Here is a 20,239-nt window from a genome sequence, read left to right as displayed (position 1 = left end):
ATGAATTAATTAATTAATTAAATGACTGAAGATAACAGAGAACAACAAATGCGATGTGATATAAGTTCTGACAGCCATTAAACTGAGTGTTATTTTTCTCAAAATTTAATCTGTAGTTACTGACTGTGAAAAGGGTTCATCTAATTACAGGAGAGCTTGTTACAAATAGGAGGTGTAACATGAAATAATTTTTTTATTTAATTTTCATTTGGCCAATAAAAATATATCTTAAATTTGTTATGTAGGAGAGAAGGTCAGTTTTTTTTATTTCCGCAAAGATGTGACTAATCATTTTTAATCTTTGTGAGTAACCATTTTTTGAAGGGGAGAGGCAGCAATCATCTTCAGGATGTCAGAGATTGAAAAAATTATGTTACATTTCTCCAGACAGTACAAAAATTATTAATTTGCAACAGATGTAAAGATGTTGCACATTTCTGATGACTAGTCTCAATTAGTGTTGAGGGGTTGGGATGACTGGGTTATATTTAAAAAATCCATACATATGCTCAAACTAAATTGACGGCAATATATTATAGCAGTTAGACAAAATAGACTTCTTTACGTAAGTCAGGAGGAGGAGGTTGACACCATATTATTTACTTTTGTGGCCACTGTATGATTTCTGTTCCAACAAGTAATCATTTATTTGACAGCCCTTGGATGCAAGGGACATCACCAGTTGTCAAAATACGGCACTGACTAATTGGAAAGAACATTATATGTCACCAGAGCAGTTAAACAGTTTAACCCTTTTAGAGATAAATATAGTAATGATGCAAATTTGTGCAGCAAGTTCAAACCACTATCAAATCAAATGAAGGCAAAAATGTTAGTATCTCTGCATTGCAAAGAGGGGAACGTTCGGAGATCATTTGCAAGAGCTTACTTACAACTGTACTGCTGCTGTTGTAATCAGAAAGCGGTTTGGCGTCATCAAGAAAGAAGTTTCATTTGAACATCTGTGATTTCAACAATGTGAAAAATAATTCAAGTAAGGATGAATTTGTCAATTTTATACGGTCTGGATCTCATTTGGATTTATATACTACTGATTATTACTGTCCTTTTATTCTTCAGGTGACAATGAGTACAAAAAACAAATTCAACTACGGAAACATTTAGTGAATTACAGATTTCACTTAGGAAACTGCTGTGTGAGAGGCAGTCAAATGAAAACTGAACACCCATCACAATGGAACCATGGACTGGTTCCATTCCAACCACACTCATTCAGACATTTATCCCACTGGGAGATGAGACTGTCAAATCCTTGTTTCACAGAATGTTGTTGGCTACTGACGGATCCTTAACCATACCCACTCTTGCACTTCCTCATCCAACTGAAACCAACATCCACACATCTTTCTTCAGGGCATCAAAGATGTGAAAATCACATGGTGAAAAATCCAGGCTGTATGGAAGATATTGCAGTGTTTCACAACCAAATCACTTAAGTGTAGCCTTCATCTGAATGGCAGTGCATTATTGTGAAACAGGACGATTCCGTCTAACAGCATTTTTCTGCATTTTGACTTACGGTGTGTCACAGTTTCTGCAAAGTGTCTTGACAGGGCTGCACACCGATTGTGGTTCCACTCGATGAGCTGAGGGCCCCTGCTATCAAAGGAGGAGATCATCATGACCTTAACTGAACTTGTGTGTACATCTTTGGAATTCTGAGGGCGGGGGATATGTTGGATGTTTCTGCTGTTGGCTTTGCCACTTGCCTTGGGGCTCGTAATGGTGGCACCATGCTTCATCTCCTGTGATGATACGGGACAGGAACACACGCCTCACCTCATGGCACCTTAGCAGATGACTCAGACTTGATGCTATTCTGTCGATCTTTTGTCCCTCTGTCAGGTGATGTAGCATCTACTGTGCACAAATTTTGCAGTACTGCAAGTGGTCTTTGGAAATAGCATACAAGGAGCGATGGCTAATGACAATGAGAATATGAATTTCATCCGGGATTCGTGTGTCTCCCTGGATAAGGCCATCAATCTACTCCAACACATCAGGCATAATGGCTCAGAGGGCCTGCCGATCATCTTGCGATGTGCACCATTCCTGGAACCTCCTACATCACTCGTGAACACGGCAGGGATATGCATTGTTCACCACACACAGTAGACATGTGACGATGAATTTCACATACTCCAGCACCCTCAGCCACCTGAAAACTGACCATGTGTGTCTGCTCTTCTTGGCTCATCTCCATGTCAATAACTGGATGAACACAATTGCTCAGTCCACCAACAACCAAGATCGTAACTCACCAACTGCATGAACCAATGATGTAGTACAATGCTGTGCCCCAATCATAGCAATGACAATGTCAAAACAATCAACAGTAGGGCCACCTGCAGCACAAACAATCTCATGGCGGGTGTTTGGTTTTCATTTGACTGCTCAACTTATTTTATCTTATTTTCTGTATATCTGTTTAATGACACAAAATGTGGCATGAGTTGAGGACTTTTTGCACAAGTTACTTTCACTGCCAATATCTTCCAAATTATGAAGCAAACAGTAACACTCTCTTGCTGTATCACTAAACTTAGTACACAGTTTTTAAACACAATAAAGATTTTAAGAATAGACATTCTGAATGTCTCAACAGAACTGTAGTCAAATATGTATCACTTTTTCTTTAAAAATCCTCATTCAAATTTTTCTCTCTCTTGAAGTATGTTTTAATTATATACTTCATATATTATTGTAGCATGAGATCCTTAACAGAAGGAAATTTTACTGAAAGTTTTAAACAGTTCAACAATTTAATTTAAAATTATGTTCTCTCCAAAAACAATGAGAAAAAATGGCACTGCAAGAGTGATCTATTACCATTATCATTAACTGCATACAAATCTGTGTAAGAAAAACTTTGGAAGATTTATGCTTTGCTACTAGAGCTCAAGCATGTAACAGTCAATTATGTTGTGCCTCCTAATTCTCAAGAAGTATAACTGAAGTTGTTCAAACTACTGTACGTCACTACTGATAATACATTAATGAATCAAAACAATATGACAACTGCCCTCACATGTTTGAATGACTCCTGGTGGTGTTGCAGGCACAGGATGCAGTAAGGAAAGAATGTAAGTGGATGGGAGATGAATGGGCAGTCATTATAGCGAAGATACCAGGCTGCAAATGCGAAAATCCACTGATGCAAGTGGTTTTGACAAATGGCACATTGTTGTGGTACTGTGGCTGGAAACGAGAATCTTTGAAACGCCAAATCTGGTCACCTGTTCGCGTGCCACTGTCATGAGCACCTATGGAAAGTGGTTGAAGGATGGTGGAATAACGCATAAGCTGTATGCTACTGGAAGGCCGCATCTCATCACAAAATGTAGAGGTTGGAGGATCCCCCAGTATGTAATCCAGACAGGCAGCACTATGTGGCTGATCTGATGACAGAGGAGAATGCTGAAGCAGGCACAAGTGTTTGGGAGCAGACCATTCAAAGGCCACTGCTGAATGTGGAGCTCTATCACACAACCCCATGTTCTTGTGCTGACCTAATAACATTGTGAGTTACAACTGCAGTGGGCACAGCATCACTGAGTTTTCACTGTAGATCAATAGAAATGTATTGCCCGTGGAATGAACCACATTTCCCGTTACACCAGGTCGATGGTTGAGTCCTTACACCCCATAGTCCAGGTGGATGGCTGCTTGAAATGTGCACTGCGCCACAGGTTCAAGCCGGTGAGGGCAGAATTGTGCTATAGGGTGTATAGAGTTGGGCTCCTATGGGACGTATGGTAGTACCCAAACACACCATGACAGCAGTGAACCATGTGAACATGACTGCTGACCACCCGCGTCTCATCATGGTTGAAGTCTTCTCTGATGGCAATGACATCTTCCAGCAGATAACTTTCCACGACACAAGGCCAGAATCATGCAGCAGCTATTTGAGGAGCATCATAGTGAAATCACACTGATATCTTCATCAGAAAATGCCCGATCCGTACCCACTGGAACACATATTGGGTGCCGATTTTGTACCCACAAACCACCACCTCATAATTTGTGGGAATTTAGTGATCTGTCAGTGGACATCTGGTGTGACGTACTTCTCGAAAGCTACATACTTTTAGAAAGCTATCAAGGACTTGTAGAATCCATGCCAAGCAAATTCACTGCTGTGCTGTATTTGGAAAGTGGACTAACATGCTATTAAACAGGGTATCATAATGTTATGGCTCATCAGTGTAAATTAAATCAGGTGCAACAGTAATTTGAAGAAGCAGTTTTAAATGTCTATTTCTTCAACCTTTAATTACACAACTTGAAGGATAGTTCATGGGAAGCACAACATACCTGGTGCGACCAGTAATCAAAACAAGATTTGAATGAAGTAGATACGAGGCACAATACCACTGGTCGATATATATTATATCCACATCAACTACTGCAGGTTATCATGGAAAAAGGAGTTAGCAATCAGACATGTTGTCAAAAGTAAATTTTAAACAAAAAATAATGTTAACCTTGCAATGGTGATTACCATTTCATGAATGGTACTGAATACTGTTTATGTCAGTTTGCCACGAGCACAAACAGTAGAACCAATCTTGGAATTCATTCACAGCTGTGTTACAAATTAGCATCTTCACTGTGATGTATTCTTCGAAGCAAATGGACTTTTCCAAATTACACTAACACATCACAGAAAATTTAGAAGATGAACTATAGTCTGCTTACTAGTCAGGCTACTTTTTTTAATATATAAAAGTGACTGGGTACAAGATGCCTACATTATATACTCATATGGTGTGGTTATGGTACTCAGGCCAAACCTTAATGTATACTAACCCTTCTCCTCTTCCTACCTTCTGTTTTCATCCCTTTCTGATTCCAGGGCTGGACATAAAATACATATTTGCCATGTTAATTCTTAACTGCCTCCATTTACACACACTTCGTCTGTTTGTGACTTCTTGCCTAGCAACTTTTGTTAATTTTATTCACTTGCAAATGCTTTTTCCACCACTTCCACAACTTCAAAGCTCCTATTTTGCCTCTCACATTTTATTGTCAGTTCTTCTCTCCCAACAGTTTTTCCTTTTTTTTTTCAGTACCTCTGACAAAGGTTAAGAATGACTGATGTAGTACTCTCTATATTCCATCTTTTTAAAGTTTCACTCCTTTTTCGCTTCACTCCTACGGAAAAATCTTCTAATGGTGAAAGTGTCAAGTTCATGTCAGCTTTTTTTCATTTTACTATCAGTCCTAAATTGATTTTCAGACTCTCCGCATCTTATCTTTGGAGCAAAGGATAAATATCAAGTGTGAATTGTTTTCCCCTGTGCAGAATATATCCCTTGCCATAGAGCACTACAAAATGCTCACATTTGGCGAAGCCCATACTTCGCTGAATAAAACCCATATTTTGCTGTATATCGCTGATGCTGAAATGCCACCATGTAACTGCGTATCTTATGGATACCAGCTGGGCCCAGGAGCCGTTGGGCTCGCCTACGTGCCTGAACAGCTGCCAATTTTGAGTCTGCTGCACGCAAATTTAGTTCTTGAATTGTTCTTCTCGCCATGTCTGAAATACAAAACAGTAACATGTAACAAGCATCATTTGTTCAAGAGTGCTGTACATTAAAAAACAAACTTAGAGGACTAGATAAATATTTAAAACACAGTTAGTTTCAATGGAAGTTACAGACTGACTGAAAACTGATGCCAAGCTAACGTTGCAATATCTTATATTACTATATGTTCACAATGGGACAGTGATCACAAATAGAAAGAATCAAACGAATGTAAAAGCTATCTCTTGGAAATATACCACACACACTGTATGGTATTAGGGAAAGTCAAGCAAAACACACATCATCAACTCAGTCAGCACAGTCATTAAGGAGTGAGTCATACTGAAGAACTGTCAATTTCATTTCTACATGTGTAGAAATGTAGAATACATGAAGCTATATGGTTAGGATTTAATGTCCGTTTGACACAAAGATCAGCAATGAGACTGTGTTAGCTTAGTTTTATTGGTAAATGAATTTTCTTTCAATTATATTGTGCAAAATTAAAAACAAATAACAAAAAGAATTTCACAAAATTGGGGGATACAAAATGAAATTGCTTCCAATTTTAGTTGTCAGCGTCTCTGATGGAACAAATAAATAATAAAATTATTGCTGAAATGGGTACTCTGCTCCACTGAATGGGCTGCCACTCTAGCCAGAGTTGCTGGAGGTAACCGCCATGTGTTTGTGAGGTATGTTTGCTTGTGTAAATTTGTGTGCATTTCTCTTTTCTGAAGAAGGCTTTGGCTGAAAGATTATGTGTAACAGTCCTTTCATTGTGCCTGTCTCCAACTCAATGTATCACCTTTATGCTGAGTAGCAATCCATCCTTTACACAATATTGTTGATGCTCCAACCTGGACTTTCAACTGTTCACTTACTTTTATGTAATAAAGAATGATCTCACCTGGTTTCCAATCAGGAGATTTATGATAAACAGAAGTTAATGGTACCTTGAGAACTCTTGCAACAATAAACAAATAACAAAACCTTTCAAGGTGAAGTGATTTCAAGAGACTACAAACAACAAATGTAGTGCTGCTACGAAAGTCCAATAATTAAGAGGCAGATGATGCACATTGTTTATTTATAAAACATCATTTATCATACGTGAATAGCGTCATACATTTTCAGTGTTTGCTTCACCATGTAAGAACTAGATTTCTTTTGATACAACTGAACATAGTATACTATCACAATTACTTGAAACTGCACAAGATGTCTTCACATACTACATTTTCCACAATTATTTCTGACAACTATAAAGGCTTTACATAATTAACCTATACTGTCACAGGGTGATAAGTTGAGGATAACTCCCCATAGTCAGAGAATCAGTTATTGTGAAACAGCTACTGCATTGTGGCAACCGATGTGTCCCCTCCACAATGAGTGCAAGACCCACATCACTCGCCAAACTTATATTTTTAATAGACAACCATGCAGTTTGCATATGGTTTTGTCGAATCATTCTGAATATTTGTAGTTCTCTTCAACCGGAGTAACCAAGTGGGGCACGTGGTTATTAAATGTTACATTTCACGCAAATAGCAAATTTTTTAGTAGATGAAAATAATTCAGTTAACTTCGGTTTCTGTGACTGAGCCACAAAGAGGGAATGGCCAAGTCGGGGCGGTTTATAGCGGCCTCCAGAGGTGGCCCGAGAGAAAGCTAGTGGACACACTACCCCTGACAGTGTGCAGTCATTACCTTTGTACAGGACGGGGGTGGGGTGGCGCCCTCATCCCGTACCGTAAAACTCAAAGCTGCAATTTCTCCACTACGTGAAAATCTGCCCCAGATTCAATTTCTTGCGGCCAAGGTGCCGTATCAACACAAAAGACGGGTCTGGCACCACTACCGGCCGTGTTGGTGAGGTGCATTCCTTATAAATCTCCTACACCCTTGCACTTGGCATGGGACTCTGAAGAAGCATTTCAATGGTTCTGTTAGCAACGCAGAAGCCTCGAGAACGTTTCAACTTAAAATTCCTCCCAGAAGCCACCCATTGGCTCAAACAGTGTGACATGGGGCGATGATTCCCACACACACAATGTCTGGAGGAAAGACAGGGGATTGATGGAAATTTTGTTGCTAGAAGATGATTGGGCAGCCGCTGGTGCTGGGTACGAGAAACTGAGAGTAAGCTTGATCTGAGAAACGGGATTCATGTTCTGACTTCTTTAGTGAGCAGTCATTGCACTTCATATTATCCGCTATGGAGTATGGAGGTAGTAATTTTACCCAAGAAAATGTGGTCAACCATAATTGCGCATCGTCGCAGTTGCAGCTCCATCGGTCACCTACATAGCAACTCATCGAGCAATGCAGACAAATGACTGCAGCACCGGGTACAGCTGCAGTTTTTACTGGTAAATATAGGCACCACTGGCATACTTTGATCAGCACTGCTCCATCTTGCTAGATCGATCGCCACTTTATGTCTTTTTTTTTTATTTATTTATTTTTTTAGACTAGTGACAGGATACACATAGAATTTAGTGCAGTACATCTGGATAAGGAGAATGCCAGCCATCACAGAAGCTATTTTAATGTTTACTGTGTAGATTTTAACTGTTCTCTTCTTACCACTTAATAACAATCAAATTAATTTGTGTCTGCTGAACTGAATAAATTCAATAATTATTCTGGTACTCACAACAATAACCTGTTCAGAAAATCCATTCCTTGGCTACCACCAATCATTAATTTTGGAGGGTTATAAAAAAAGGATAAAGATTTACATAATCTTATATGAGGAACCTGGTCATACTCAAGTCACATTATCAGAGTGAACATAGCAATGTCAGAGCGTGTTGTGCAATTAAATATGCTCCTCTCTTGGGTTAATTCTTTGAATTTCGACTCTAAATTGTACTCACTTGCACAATAAATTGTAACTTTCTTGTGATGATTCAGCAGCCAGTTCCCACTACCATCCACGAAACTTATGATATAAAACTCCATTTGCAGGATTTCCATTCCTGGTTCAGAACAATCAGGGCTGTTCACATAACTGCAGTGATGTACGAGTGGTATCACTCTGATTGTCAGTAATGTATTTTTCGGAGCCCCACAGGATAAAGGCTGGATATGAAAGTTACATTAATTTCTATTACCGAGGTAAAAGATACCAAAATAAATGAGAGACTCATGTACTTCAAGAGACGTAGTTCCATTTCTTTGTAGGGTTCTATGTATATATATAACAAGGTAGACATAAAATAGTCATATATAATGAGTTCTATACTGTAGCAATATAATCACAGAAGCTTTTAGAAGCTTTTAGTTACAAAATAGACTGGGGTACCATCTACACACACACACACACACACACACACACACACACACACACACACGCAAACGCATATGCACACGTGCGCACACACACACACACACACACACACACACACACACACACACACACACACAAAATAATACCACACACCACTTCACTACGTGAAGTTAAATTTTTGTATGATGCCAGCAAAATTAAACACTTTTGATATGTTCTTTGGAACCTGTATACAGATGGGTGGCATCATCCAAATGGTGTGATGTTTCATCAAGCTGCCTACTTTACACCTTGTAGCAGCCCCGAAGGCTGGTTTATCTTTTGCTGTTTACCATCTTATATACAGCCTCCGTTCTACTGTCAAGCACTGTCCCCTGGTACCTGGGTGCACCTATGCTGGCACATTTCTTCAAAGGAGGCAGGGGGATGAGAGGTGCACACAGTGGAACACAATTCATGATCCTCAGGATCCATGACACCAGTGTGGGGGTCAGGATGCTGCTAATCGAAAGGAGGTATGTCCATGTGGTGTGATGTCATCTACTCAGTTGGCATAGCATCAAGAGATCGCCTCAAAGATTGCCATCATACTTTGAGTGCACTGATGGTAGTATCCCCTGCCTTACTTAATTGGATGTCTTTATTTTCAGCTCATAATGTAGTCAGATATTTACAGATTATTTTAAACTGTAATTCCAAAATAAACTGGTCTGTTTTAATAACTTCTTCTTGTCATAATTCAAACTATGTCCTTTGGAGATACTGTGCTCTGCAGCAGCTGACTGTGTCAGTTATTCCTCATCTGTGTACCACTTCTGTTCACACATCTTTCCTGAACCATCTGGGTGGTATGACCTACGTACATTATCCCAAACTAGCACAGGATGTAGTAGATTCCTGGTTTCTGGAGTTCTAGGTTATCCTCAACAGACCGTGACAAAGCTTTCTTCTTGGGTGGTGGATGAGATGCGCATTTGACGTTATGTTACCTGAGTATTCTTCCACTTTTCACATATATTTTAAATTGATGCAAGGGATAAAATGTAGATGCAGTAGGTTTCTCTTCTTCCTCTGCAAGTTGTGGACTGGGCTCCTCCAGTTTTATGACAAACTTAACCTGGCAGTGATTGTCTGCAGGTGCTGCAACTCTGCTGCCAAACTCTCTCAGTTGGAGATTTCTCAAGTCCTGTGCACTACTGTGCCAACGAACCTCCTTGTTGTGAAGGATCATGACAGCATTCAAGTATATTTGTATGTGTTGATTTGCAGTAAACAGTGTCCTAGTGTGCCATCTAGCCTTTGCTTGAACAGAAGTTGGTTTTTCTCTTCTATCTCCACTGTGAAACTGATGTTTCAGTGCAGTGAGTTCAAATGTGCTACAAGTGTTGCAGATGCCATCATCTAGATCACACACACATCATCTATATACTGGAAAAAACAAGTGGATTTGCACACCGTTGACTAAAGAGCTGCTTCTTCCAACACCCTCCAACATATTGGCTACCACCGCTCCTAGTGTGCCATTCCATCCATCTATTTGTAGAAATTTCCATCCCACAGGTTTTAGCCTTCTGCGAGGAAAAGTTCAAAGAGTTTCACTTGCAAAAGTTCTAAATCCTCTCCTACAAGGTTAAGATACGTATCTCAGAGGTGCCCCAGTAAAGAGTGAAAGAACATCAAAGCTCACCATGAGGTCTTCCTGGATAACCCTAGTGCCATTAGATATAAACATAGAGACTATTTCCACTACATTTCTCAAATGGTAAAGCATTATCAAGACAAATGGAATACCACCATGTTGTCCAACTACTGCTGGTCCTTATAAAGTGACATTTGTGAGGCAAAGTAATGCAGGAAATCAGGAAAACAATATTTGAGGCACGATTGTTTTATTTATTCTTATGTTCCTCATTTTTTTATTCTTTTGTTTACTGACAGGTGGTTGGTCAGTTGCATTTTTTTCCATTTTTTTGTGACAATGATCAAGCTAAGTACCAATTATTGATGAAGCACTCTTGCTTGCACTATACCTTTATTGCTTTTTGATGCAATATTTTTATCATCTACAAACAAAACCAACTTGACATCTGGTACAGCTGGTAATGTTACTGGTTTTTAGATTAGTGACATGGCCCAGTCACATTAACGTGACCACCGCCTATGTTTGACATCAATGTTCCATGGCTTCTCATAGCAGGTGGCAGCACTAGCAATTGAGGAGGGTATATAGAGGATATTGGGGGATGCACAAAACAGTGCAGTCATTGCCATAATGTGGAAATGGAGCAATTTACCTGACATCCAAAAGGGCAAATTATTGGCTTTCAGGCCAAGGGTGGATGCATTTACAAAATGGCTAAGTTTGTAAACTTTTCATGTGTCGCTGTGGCTAAAGCATAACGTACAAGGCAAAATAGTGCTATCCAAAATTGGAGCAAGTGCAAAACTATTGTACACCGCAGGCCATAGATGACAGGGGTGAACAACAGCTGTAGAAATGTGTACGAGCAAATAGATGAGCAACTGTTGGAAAATTGATACCCCAGATAAAACAAGGGGCTACCAACAGCGTCTTCTCAATGACCGTACAGTGAATGTTGCTGCACTGGGCCTCTACAGCAAACGCCTCGTTCATAAACACGTATTGTGCTGTTATTGGTGACAAAGGCAGAATTCACATGTCAAAACCGCAACTGGATGTCCAATGAGTGGCAACAGATGGCCTTTTTAGATGAATCATGTTTTATGTTCCATCCAACTGAAAGCAAACACCCTGCAACAATCATCAGAAGGGTCTAGTAGGCTAGAGGAGTGAGCATTATGGTCCAGGGAACATTTCATGGCACTTCCTGGGTGATCTTGTCACACTGGAAGTCACAATACACCAACACAAGTATGAATCTATCCTTGGGGACCATATTCACCACTAAATGCAGGACAATGCAATATGCCCCACAGCTCCAGTGTACGAGCACAGTTCGAAGAGCACCTGAATGAGTTTACCGTACTCACCTGGCCACTAAAATCCCTGCATTTAAACCCAATCAAGAATCTGTGGAACCACCTCAATAGGGCTGTACACATCATGGATCCTCAACTGAGAAACATAGCACAGTTGGCCATGGTACAGGAGTCGGCATGACTCGAGATCCATGTCTATACCTTCCAGAATCCCACTGACTTTCTTCCTCCATATCGCGCAGCAGTCTGTGCTGCAAAAGGTGGTTATTCAGGGTTTTGAAACGTGGTCAAATTAACGAGATTGGACGGTGTAATACCTAGTCATTCTTGACATTTTTTATGTAGGCTCTAGAGGGATAATTTGTCTCTATCTTCAATAGTCTAACAATTCAGGTTTTTAAACATTACTATGATAATCTTCCATAGTTTAAGCAAACCTGTGATCAATAATGGTACCATTATTTGTATATGTATAATATCCCTGTTACTGCTGGTCGATACACAATATTCTAGTATGGGTTACATGAGTATTTTCTAAGCAATTTTATTTGTGGACTCATTGCATTTTCCCAGTATTTTACAATGAACTGACATCGGACACCTGCTTCGCCTATGACTGACCCCATTTTATTTAAATATTTCGTCAGTTTAGTGGCTGGTTGCAGAATCATATGTGCTTTAAATATCATAAAAACTTGCAGAGAGAGAACTGAAAGCAGACCTACCAGATGACCAAGATTGATCATGGCTGCTGTATGGCTCCATATGCATCCTGAAATAAAGAGAAAAAAATGATTACATGGTAAGAGCATAAGTGTGTTGGCCAAGCAAGAAAGTCTTTATTTACAAAGCAAAAGTATTACACACAATACTAACTTTAGGAGGCTTCTGATAGGCACATTAAATTTAATGTACCTTTTGCACTGAAAACAGTCTACCTTTCTTTTCATTTTTTGTCATAGGTCTCAGGGATAACAGAGAGAGAGAGGGAGAGAGGGAGAGGGGGGGGGGGGTGGTTGCAGGGAGGGGTGTAAAATGGATTTTGTCTGAAACTTTAGTAAGTTCTCATCCTTATCTAAAAGCATGTCCAACTCTTTTGGTAACTCAACATTACCTGCTTATGAATGATTGTTCAGGCAGAGATGTGATGAAGGAAGGAGGGTAGGGAGAGTAAACGATTGTGGCAGTAGGGAGAGGGGAGATATATGTTGGAAGAAGGAGCAATAGTTGGAAGGCAGGAGTAGCAGTAGATTCCTCTTACCACCAGCAGCAAAATGTTTATTAATAAGAGGACTGGAGAGAAAAATTGTGGCTGAGGGAAGGTGGATAAGTAGTTGAGATCAGAAACAGAGCAAGTATGAGCCCAGTGATGAGGATTACACACACTCTTCCGTCTAAGCTATATTGGCATCCTTCTTTCCCATGACATTTCTGTGAATACAATGAGTCTGAGAATGGTGGCACTACAGCAACTCCCTACTCTTCAAATCTTCCCTATTACTGAAGCATGCAAGAGTGTAAGACTAGCATTGACTTAGTATGGAAGTTGATGCATGATCGACATAAAAGTTTTCTGGGTTTGGTACCGCGTCATAATGTAAAAACTACTGCTGCTATAGAAAAGCCAACGTTTCGGCCACGATTGCAGCGGCCTTCTTCTGGGTCTAGAAGAAGGCCACTGCAATTGTGGCCGAAACGTTGGCTTTTCTATAGCAGCAGTAGTTTTTACATTATGACGCGGTACCAAACCCAGAAAACTTTTATGTCGACTGACTCTGGCCGGGGAAGCCTACGCAATTATACTGATGCATGATCTTGCTATTGTAGTGTAGCACTGACTCAACAAAAATGGCTGACCACTGGGATCAGATGGCAAAGAATGACACTGTCTTTTGTGAGACTATGGTGGATGTAAGACAAAAGTTAAAGCGATGCAGTGTATACAACTGCAAATTTGTTTCATAAGAGGAAGATCAAGCTTCGTCCAATGCAAAAAGATTGTATTCTTGTTCATTTCACTTCCACTGTGAGAGAACATATGTGTCCCAACAAGCAAAAATAGGGCCAAGGGCAATGTCATTGTTATGTCCTTGTGACCAAAACATGTGCTATTTGTGATTCAGTAGCACACGTGAGCTGCAAAGATCATTCAGTATGATTCATGGCTCAGGTTTCAAAAACATAGCACTCATACCCGTAGCAATTGAAGTGGGATGTGAAGGCTACAGTACCTCATCTGGCAATCTATACCCATAAGCAACTATCCTGGAACCCGGTACCAACTGCAGGTTGTCTATTTACAACGGTCACTCCAAAAGAAATGCACACAATTTTTTTTTTTAAATCAATCTTTTATTCTACATATTCGAAAGTTTTACAGTGTGTAGATATCTCCTTTAGGAACAATATTTTCATTTCTCCACATAATTTCCACCCCTCTCAACAGCCTTAAGCCATCTTGGAACCAGCGCTTGTATACCCGCACGGTAAAATTCTGGAACAACCTGTTGGAGCCACTGTGTGGCAGCATGCACATGGGAGTCATCATCTTCAAACCTTGTTCCATGAAGAGAGTCTTTCAGTTTCCCAAAGACATGATAGTCACACAGAGCCAGGTCAGGACCGCAAGGTGGGTGTTTCGGTGTTGTCCATCCGAGTTTTGTGATTGCTTCCATGGTTTTTTGACTGACATGTGGCCGTGCATTATCGTGCAACAGCAAAACATCCTGCTTTTGCCGATTTGGTCGAACATGGCTCAGTCGAGCTTGAAGTTTCTTCAGTGTCGTCACATATGCATCAGAATTTATGGTGGTTCCACTTGACATGATGTCCACAAGCAAGAGTCCTTCGAAATCGAAAAACACCGTAGCCGTAACTTTTCCAGCAGAAGGTGTGGTTTTGAATTTTTTTTCTTGGGTGAATTTGCATGATGCCACTGCATTGATTGCCTCTTCATCTCTGATGAAAAATGATGGAGCCATGTTTCATCAGCTGTCACAATTCTTCCAAGAAATTCATCTCCACCATTCTCATACTGTTCCAAAGTTCGCTGCATACTCTTTTTCTTGTTTCTTTGTGAACCACTGTCAGCATCCTGGGAACCCGTCTGGCACAAATCTTTTTTAACGCCAACACTTTCAGTATTCTGCGAACACTTCCTTCCCCTATCCCAACGTAGTGTGACAATTCGTTCACTGTGATGCATCTGTCAGCAGTCACCAATTCGTTAACTCTCTGCACATTGTCTGGAGTGTGTGCAGTACGAGGCCTGCCGCTGCAAGGGCAATCCTCAATATTGCCATGCCCGCTTTCATCACATAACCTGCTTGCCCACATGCTAACTGCACTGCGATCGACAGCACCATCTCCATACACCTTTATCAACCTCTTGTGGATGTTTCCCACCGTATCGTTTTCACAGCACAGGAATTCTATGACAGCATGTTGCTTCTGACAAACGTCAAGTGTAGCAGCCGCCTTGAAGACATGCTGTAATGGCGCCACTCACGGGAACAGGTTGAACTAAGTTTGAAAACAAGCAGGAAGGATGTATCTACACACTGTAAAACTTTCACAAATGCAGAATGAAAACTGTATTTTTACAAAAATAGTGTGCATTTCTTTTAGAGTGACTCTCGTAATAGCTTCCAGGGACAACAAAAATCTGATTTTCAGCATTTTGCCTAATTATTGATACAATTTAAAAACTCAAGATGCTGTCATAATATTTTCATTTAGAGGTACAATCCTATATCAAAAGCTTAACACAATAAGACAAATACTACAGTTAGAGACTGTGCATCTGTCTTGAGGCAGTGTAGCTGACGGCTTGCAAATCGTGTAATTTATTTATCCAGTATTTGAGAATGAGAGCACTTGTTGACTCCCAACAGAATTGACACATAATTTCAAACCTTTACGAAACTTTTTCTCACTGATAGCCCACAAAATTGTGAATGGAAAAACATTTATTGCTTACTACATTTTCGCTGTCCATGCAGCATCAGCCATGACATCTGATGTCTTTAATACCAACTCTATTTGGAACACTATTCACAGACAGTATCCACATATACCAATGAACGTACCTGTATAATTGTATAACTTATCAACAGGATAATATGAAGTCATAAACATTAGGATGAGTGAAAAACCTGTTTTTGGTTAAAATGGAGTGCAAATTATCCAGATCACATTCCGCCATTGTTTCATGAGAGCATTTACCAACCTCCAACAAATTTTTAATCGTCATTTCAAAACTTTTCTAACATTTTCTTGCTTACACGCTTAACATAAATATTTGCAAAGTAATCCGACGATTGAAGCTGTTTTATAGATGCAAGGTTGATTCTTCAATGAATTAGGATCTACTGATGGTTAAGAATAGAATGATTTCCATTGCACACACTATTGAAAATCTGTTGGTACTGTCATGCCTCCCACCATCTTTTTAACAAAAAGGTGCTTAATATCAGAAGTCAAAGTTAAATAAATAAATGCTATTAAGTGGTCATCTAAGTGCTATTAACTTTGGATCTGTCCCTGGAACTCACTCAAAATGCAAGTAAAGTTGTTGTTAAGTGAATTTAAAACCACTTCATGAACACAAGTACCAATGGTAGTAATCAACCATATTTTGTCTCATGGATAAATTGTGGGGCCTGGTAGCATTACCAAGGTGCACACCAATTAAGAGTCAAATAGAGATTATATGTTAACAGTAAACGGGAAGGGGGGGGGGGGGGGGGGCACCACTTAAAGAATGGCACCTTTTGGAACAATAACTGTTGTATGGTGACTGGCTAGTATCAGACAGATGATCTACACTTCTGCTGGTTATCAGGCATCACATCTAAAACAGTGCTAAATATGTGACAACATATTTTGGGGAACAATTAGAAAGTGGATTTTAAATGTCAAACCCAGATAACTTTATTTGCACAGATTTGCAGAGATTACATAAAATGTCATCATTACAATTCACAGATATGATGCAATGAACAAGCATTGTTTCAATGATTCTACATATCCTCCCCATCCTGGTCTATCTCTGGACATATGACCATGTGGAACAGGTCTAGTGATGTGCCTTCCATCCGCAGTCGCAATGATTGCTGTGTGCAGGATTCCGTCTCTGCCTTCTTGCCTACTTATGGATCCTGTACTTTAGCCCTCTTCTACAGGTGCTGCAGCAGAACTACTTCTTGTAGGAGTCCTACATCACCAACTCGGATTATCACTGCTCCGTTTTGACATTTAACTTGGTGAAAGTTACGAGGGTTGAATGAAAAGTAATGCCTCCACCTTCGTTAATTGGGTTTGGATGGGAATATTTTAATGAATCAAATGCAGAAATAATCCTTAGAATGTGATCTTTAATTACCAATATTCACTTTTCCACATAATCACCAACCAACTGGATATATTTCTGCCAACGATGAACAAGTTTTCTGAAGCCGTCACGAAAGAAGTCAACACACTGTTTCCGCAACCACAGTCCCACAGTTCTCTCAACATCTTCATCAGAAGCATAGTAATGTCCCCGCAGATCGTTTTTCATTATTAGGAACAGATGGAAGTCAGACAGTGCTAAATCTGGACTGTGTAGAGGATGCCTTACAGTGGTGAGATTCAGCCTCTGAAGTTCTGCTGTGGTGGCACGTGAAGTGTGTGGTTTGGCATTGTCATGCTGCAGTAAAACATTTCCCTTTTCCTTTCGGGCCACATTTCCCTTTTCCTTTCGGGCCCTTGGTAGCTGTCAGAGTTCGCTGCATTGTGATGTAACCGTCTGAATTTATTGTTGTTCCACGACCAAGGAAATCAACATGGGTAACACCAGCTGCGTCCCAGAACATATAATTTGCAAACCGTTACTCATCTTTAATGCCTCCCCCCTAGAACCCATGGACTTTGTCACAATCAGGTGACTTTCATGCATCAGGGATACAGACAGCCATGCTGCTGGTTCATTCTCCTGGACAAAATACACACGAGACAAAACAGTTGCTTATTCGGATCTCCAAGCAGAGATAACCCATCAGGATGTCATCAGTGGGAAAAATAGGCATTCTACAGAACAGAGCATTAAGTATTACATCCCTTAATCATGCAACTATGTTGAAGAATTTTGAAATGAGAAATAAACAGGTGGAACTGAAATATCATAGGTGTTAGTGAAGTGTGATGGTAGGAAGAACAGGATTTCTCGTCAAATGAGTACAAAAAAAAAAAAAAAAAAAAAAAAAAAAAAAAAAAAAAAAAAAAAAAAATGCGGATTATGCAGCAACTGGCCTAATAATGAATAACAAATAGGAATGTCAGTGAACTACTTTTAACAGCATAGTGAACACATTATTGCAGCCAAGATAGTCACAAAAGCAAGACTCACCACAGCATAAGGGGGAATTGGCATTGTAGTTGTGCAGATGATAAGGGAGACAGAGAGATCACATGATGAGATAGAAGCAACTATTCAGTTCATTAAGGAATGTCAAAAAACAATAGCACTAGTGGCTGCTGTTACATCCACTCAGCAATCAACTATACTTTCTCCCTACAAGTTCAATTATTTCGCAAGCATGTTGCTGTGAAATCAAGTGATTTATTATGCACACATCTAGAACTTTAGAATTATTAGGAGACAGGATCATTGACCAGTATTTATTACCAGGAGGTTAAATTCCAAGTACTGCTGACAACATAATTCAAAGCAGAAAAAGCTATACTTAACTTTTGGAACTGGTAAATAATTCATCTGGAAGGAAAGAGGAAGCAAGTTACTCAGACACCAGGTTGAAAGGGGCTGTCCTGTTGTGAGGATGGGGAAAGATAAACAATGAGATTAACAAATTCAGTCTAAAGTTCCTGAACACAGTAAGGAAAGATCACAGATGAGAATAAAGTAAGGAAAAGACCAAAGATGTGGGTGCCCACACATGAGGCTGTTTCATTAATAAGAGAAATATAATTCAGATGAGAGATAACACTGGTGAAAATTTGCCTGAGAATAATGCTCTAAACCATGCTTCATTCTATTATTCAGCCACAAAACTATAGCCTAAAAATAGCTGTTCAATACTGTTAGGTGGTATAATTTGTTTTCCTACATGCTGATACCTACCATTAAAGTATTAATGTAAAATAAGAGTATAATTATCAAGTATATTTGATTCTGGTTAGTAATCTAGGTAGTGACGATTTATTACAAATCTACAGATATATAAAAGTAGAGGCCGACCTCGAGGAAGATCAGTTTGGATTCCGTAGAAATGTTGGAACACGTGAGGCAATACTGACCTTACGACTTATCTTAGAAGCTAGATTAAGGAAAGGTAAACCTACGTTTCTAGCATTTGTAGACTTAGAGAAAGCTTTTGACAATGTTGACTGGAATTCTCTCTTTCAAATACTGAAGGTGGCAGGGGTAAAATACAGGGAGAGAAAGGATATTTACAATTTGTACAGAAAGCAGATGGCAGTTATAAGAGTCGAGGGGCATGAAAGGGAAGCAGTGGTTGGGAAGGGAGTGAGACAGGGTTGTAGTCTCTCCCCGATGTTATTCAATCTGTATATTGAGCAAGCAGTGAAGGAAACAAAAGAAAAATTCGGAGTAGGTATTAAAATCCATGGAGAAGAAATAAAAACTTTGAGGTTCGCCGATGACATCGTCATTCTGTCAGAGACAGCAAAGGACTTGGAAGAGCAGTTGAACGGAATGGATAGTGTCTTGAAAGGAGGATATAAGATGAACATCAACAAAAGGAAAACGAGGATAATGGAATGTAGTCGAATTAAGTCAGGTGATGCTGAGGGAATTAGATTAGGAAATGAGACACTTAAAGTAGTAAAGGAGTTTTGCTATTTGGGGAGCAAAATAAGTGATGATGGTCAAAGTAGAGAGGATATCAAATGTAGACTGGCAATGGCAAGGAAAGCGTTTCTGAAGAAGAGAAATTTGTTAACATCGAGTATAGATTTAAGTGTCAGGAAGTCATTTCTGAAAGTATTTGTATGGAGTGTAGCAATGTATGGAAGTGAAACATGGACGATAAATAGTTTGGACAAGAAGAGAATAGAAGCTTTCTAAATGTGGTGCTACAGAAGAATGCTGAAGATTAGATGGGTAGATCACATAACTAATGAGCAAGTATTGAATAGGATTGGGGAGAAGAGAAGTTTGTGGCACAACTTGACCAGGAGAAGGGATCGGTTGGTAGGACACGTTCTGAGGCATCAAGGGATCACCAATTTAGTATTGGAGGGCAGCGTGGAGGGTAAAAATGGTAGAGGGAGACCAAGAGATGAATACACTAAGCAGATTCAGAAGGATGTAGGTTGCAGTAGGTACTGGGAGATGAAGAAGCTTGCACAGGATAGAGTAGCATGGAGAGATGCATCAAACCAGTCTCAGGACTGAAGA

At 39.8% G+C, this 20,239-nt stretch overlaps 1 protein-coding gene across 2 annotated transcripts in view; it reads right to left on the bottom strand.

Moving 5' to 3' along the window:
• Positions 1 to 1,052: 1,052 nt before the first annotated feature.
• LOC124802403 overlaps positions 1,053 to 20,239 on the bottom strand; it is a 104,953-nt gene continuing 85,766 nt past the window's right edge. For both annotated transcript variants that reach the window (XM_047263156.1, XM_047263157.1), the window contains 2 exons: positions 12,546 to 12,592; positions 1,053 to 5,572 (listed from right to left, as the gene is read on the bottom strand). In XM_047263156.1, coding sequence (XP_047119112.1) covers positions 5,367 to 5,572; positions 12,546 to 12,592 — 253 coding nt within the window. In that variant the 3' untranslated portion in view covers positions 1,053 to 5,366. The remainder of the gene's footprint in view (positions 5,573 to 12,545; positions 12,593 to 20,239) is intronic.

The sequence above is a fragment of the Schistocerca piceifrons genome, chromosome 6 (genome assembly GCF_021461385.2).
Source record: "Schistocerca piceifrons isolate TAMUIC-IGC-003096 chromosome 6, iqSchPice1.1, whole genome shotgun sequence".
Lineage (NCBI taxonomy): Eukaryota > Metazoa > Arthropoda > Insecta > Orthoptera > Acrididae > Schistocerca > Schistocerca piceifrons.
This window is presented reverse-complemented; position numbering and strand designations above follow the sequence as displayed.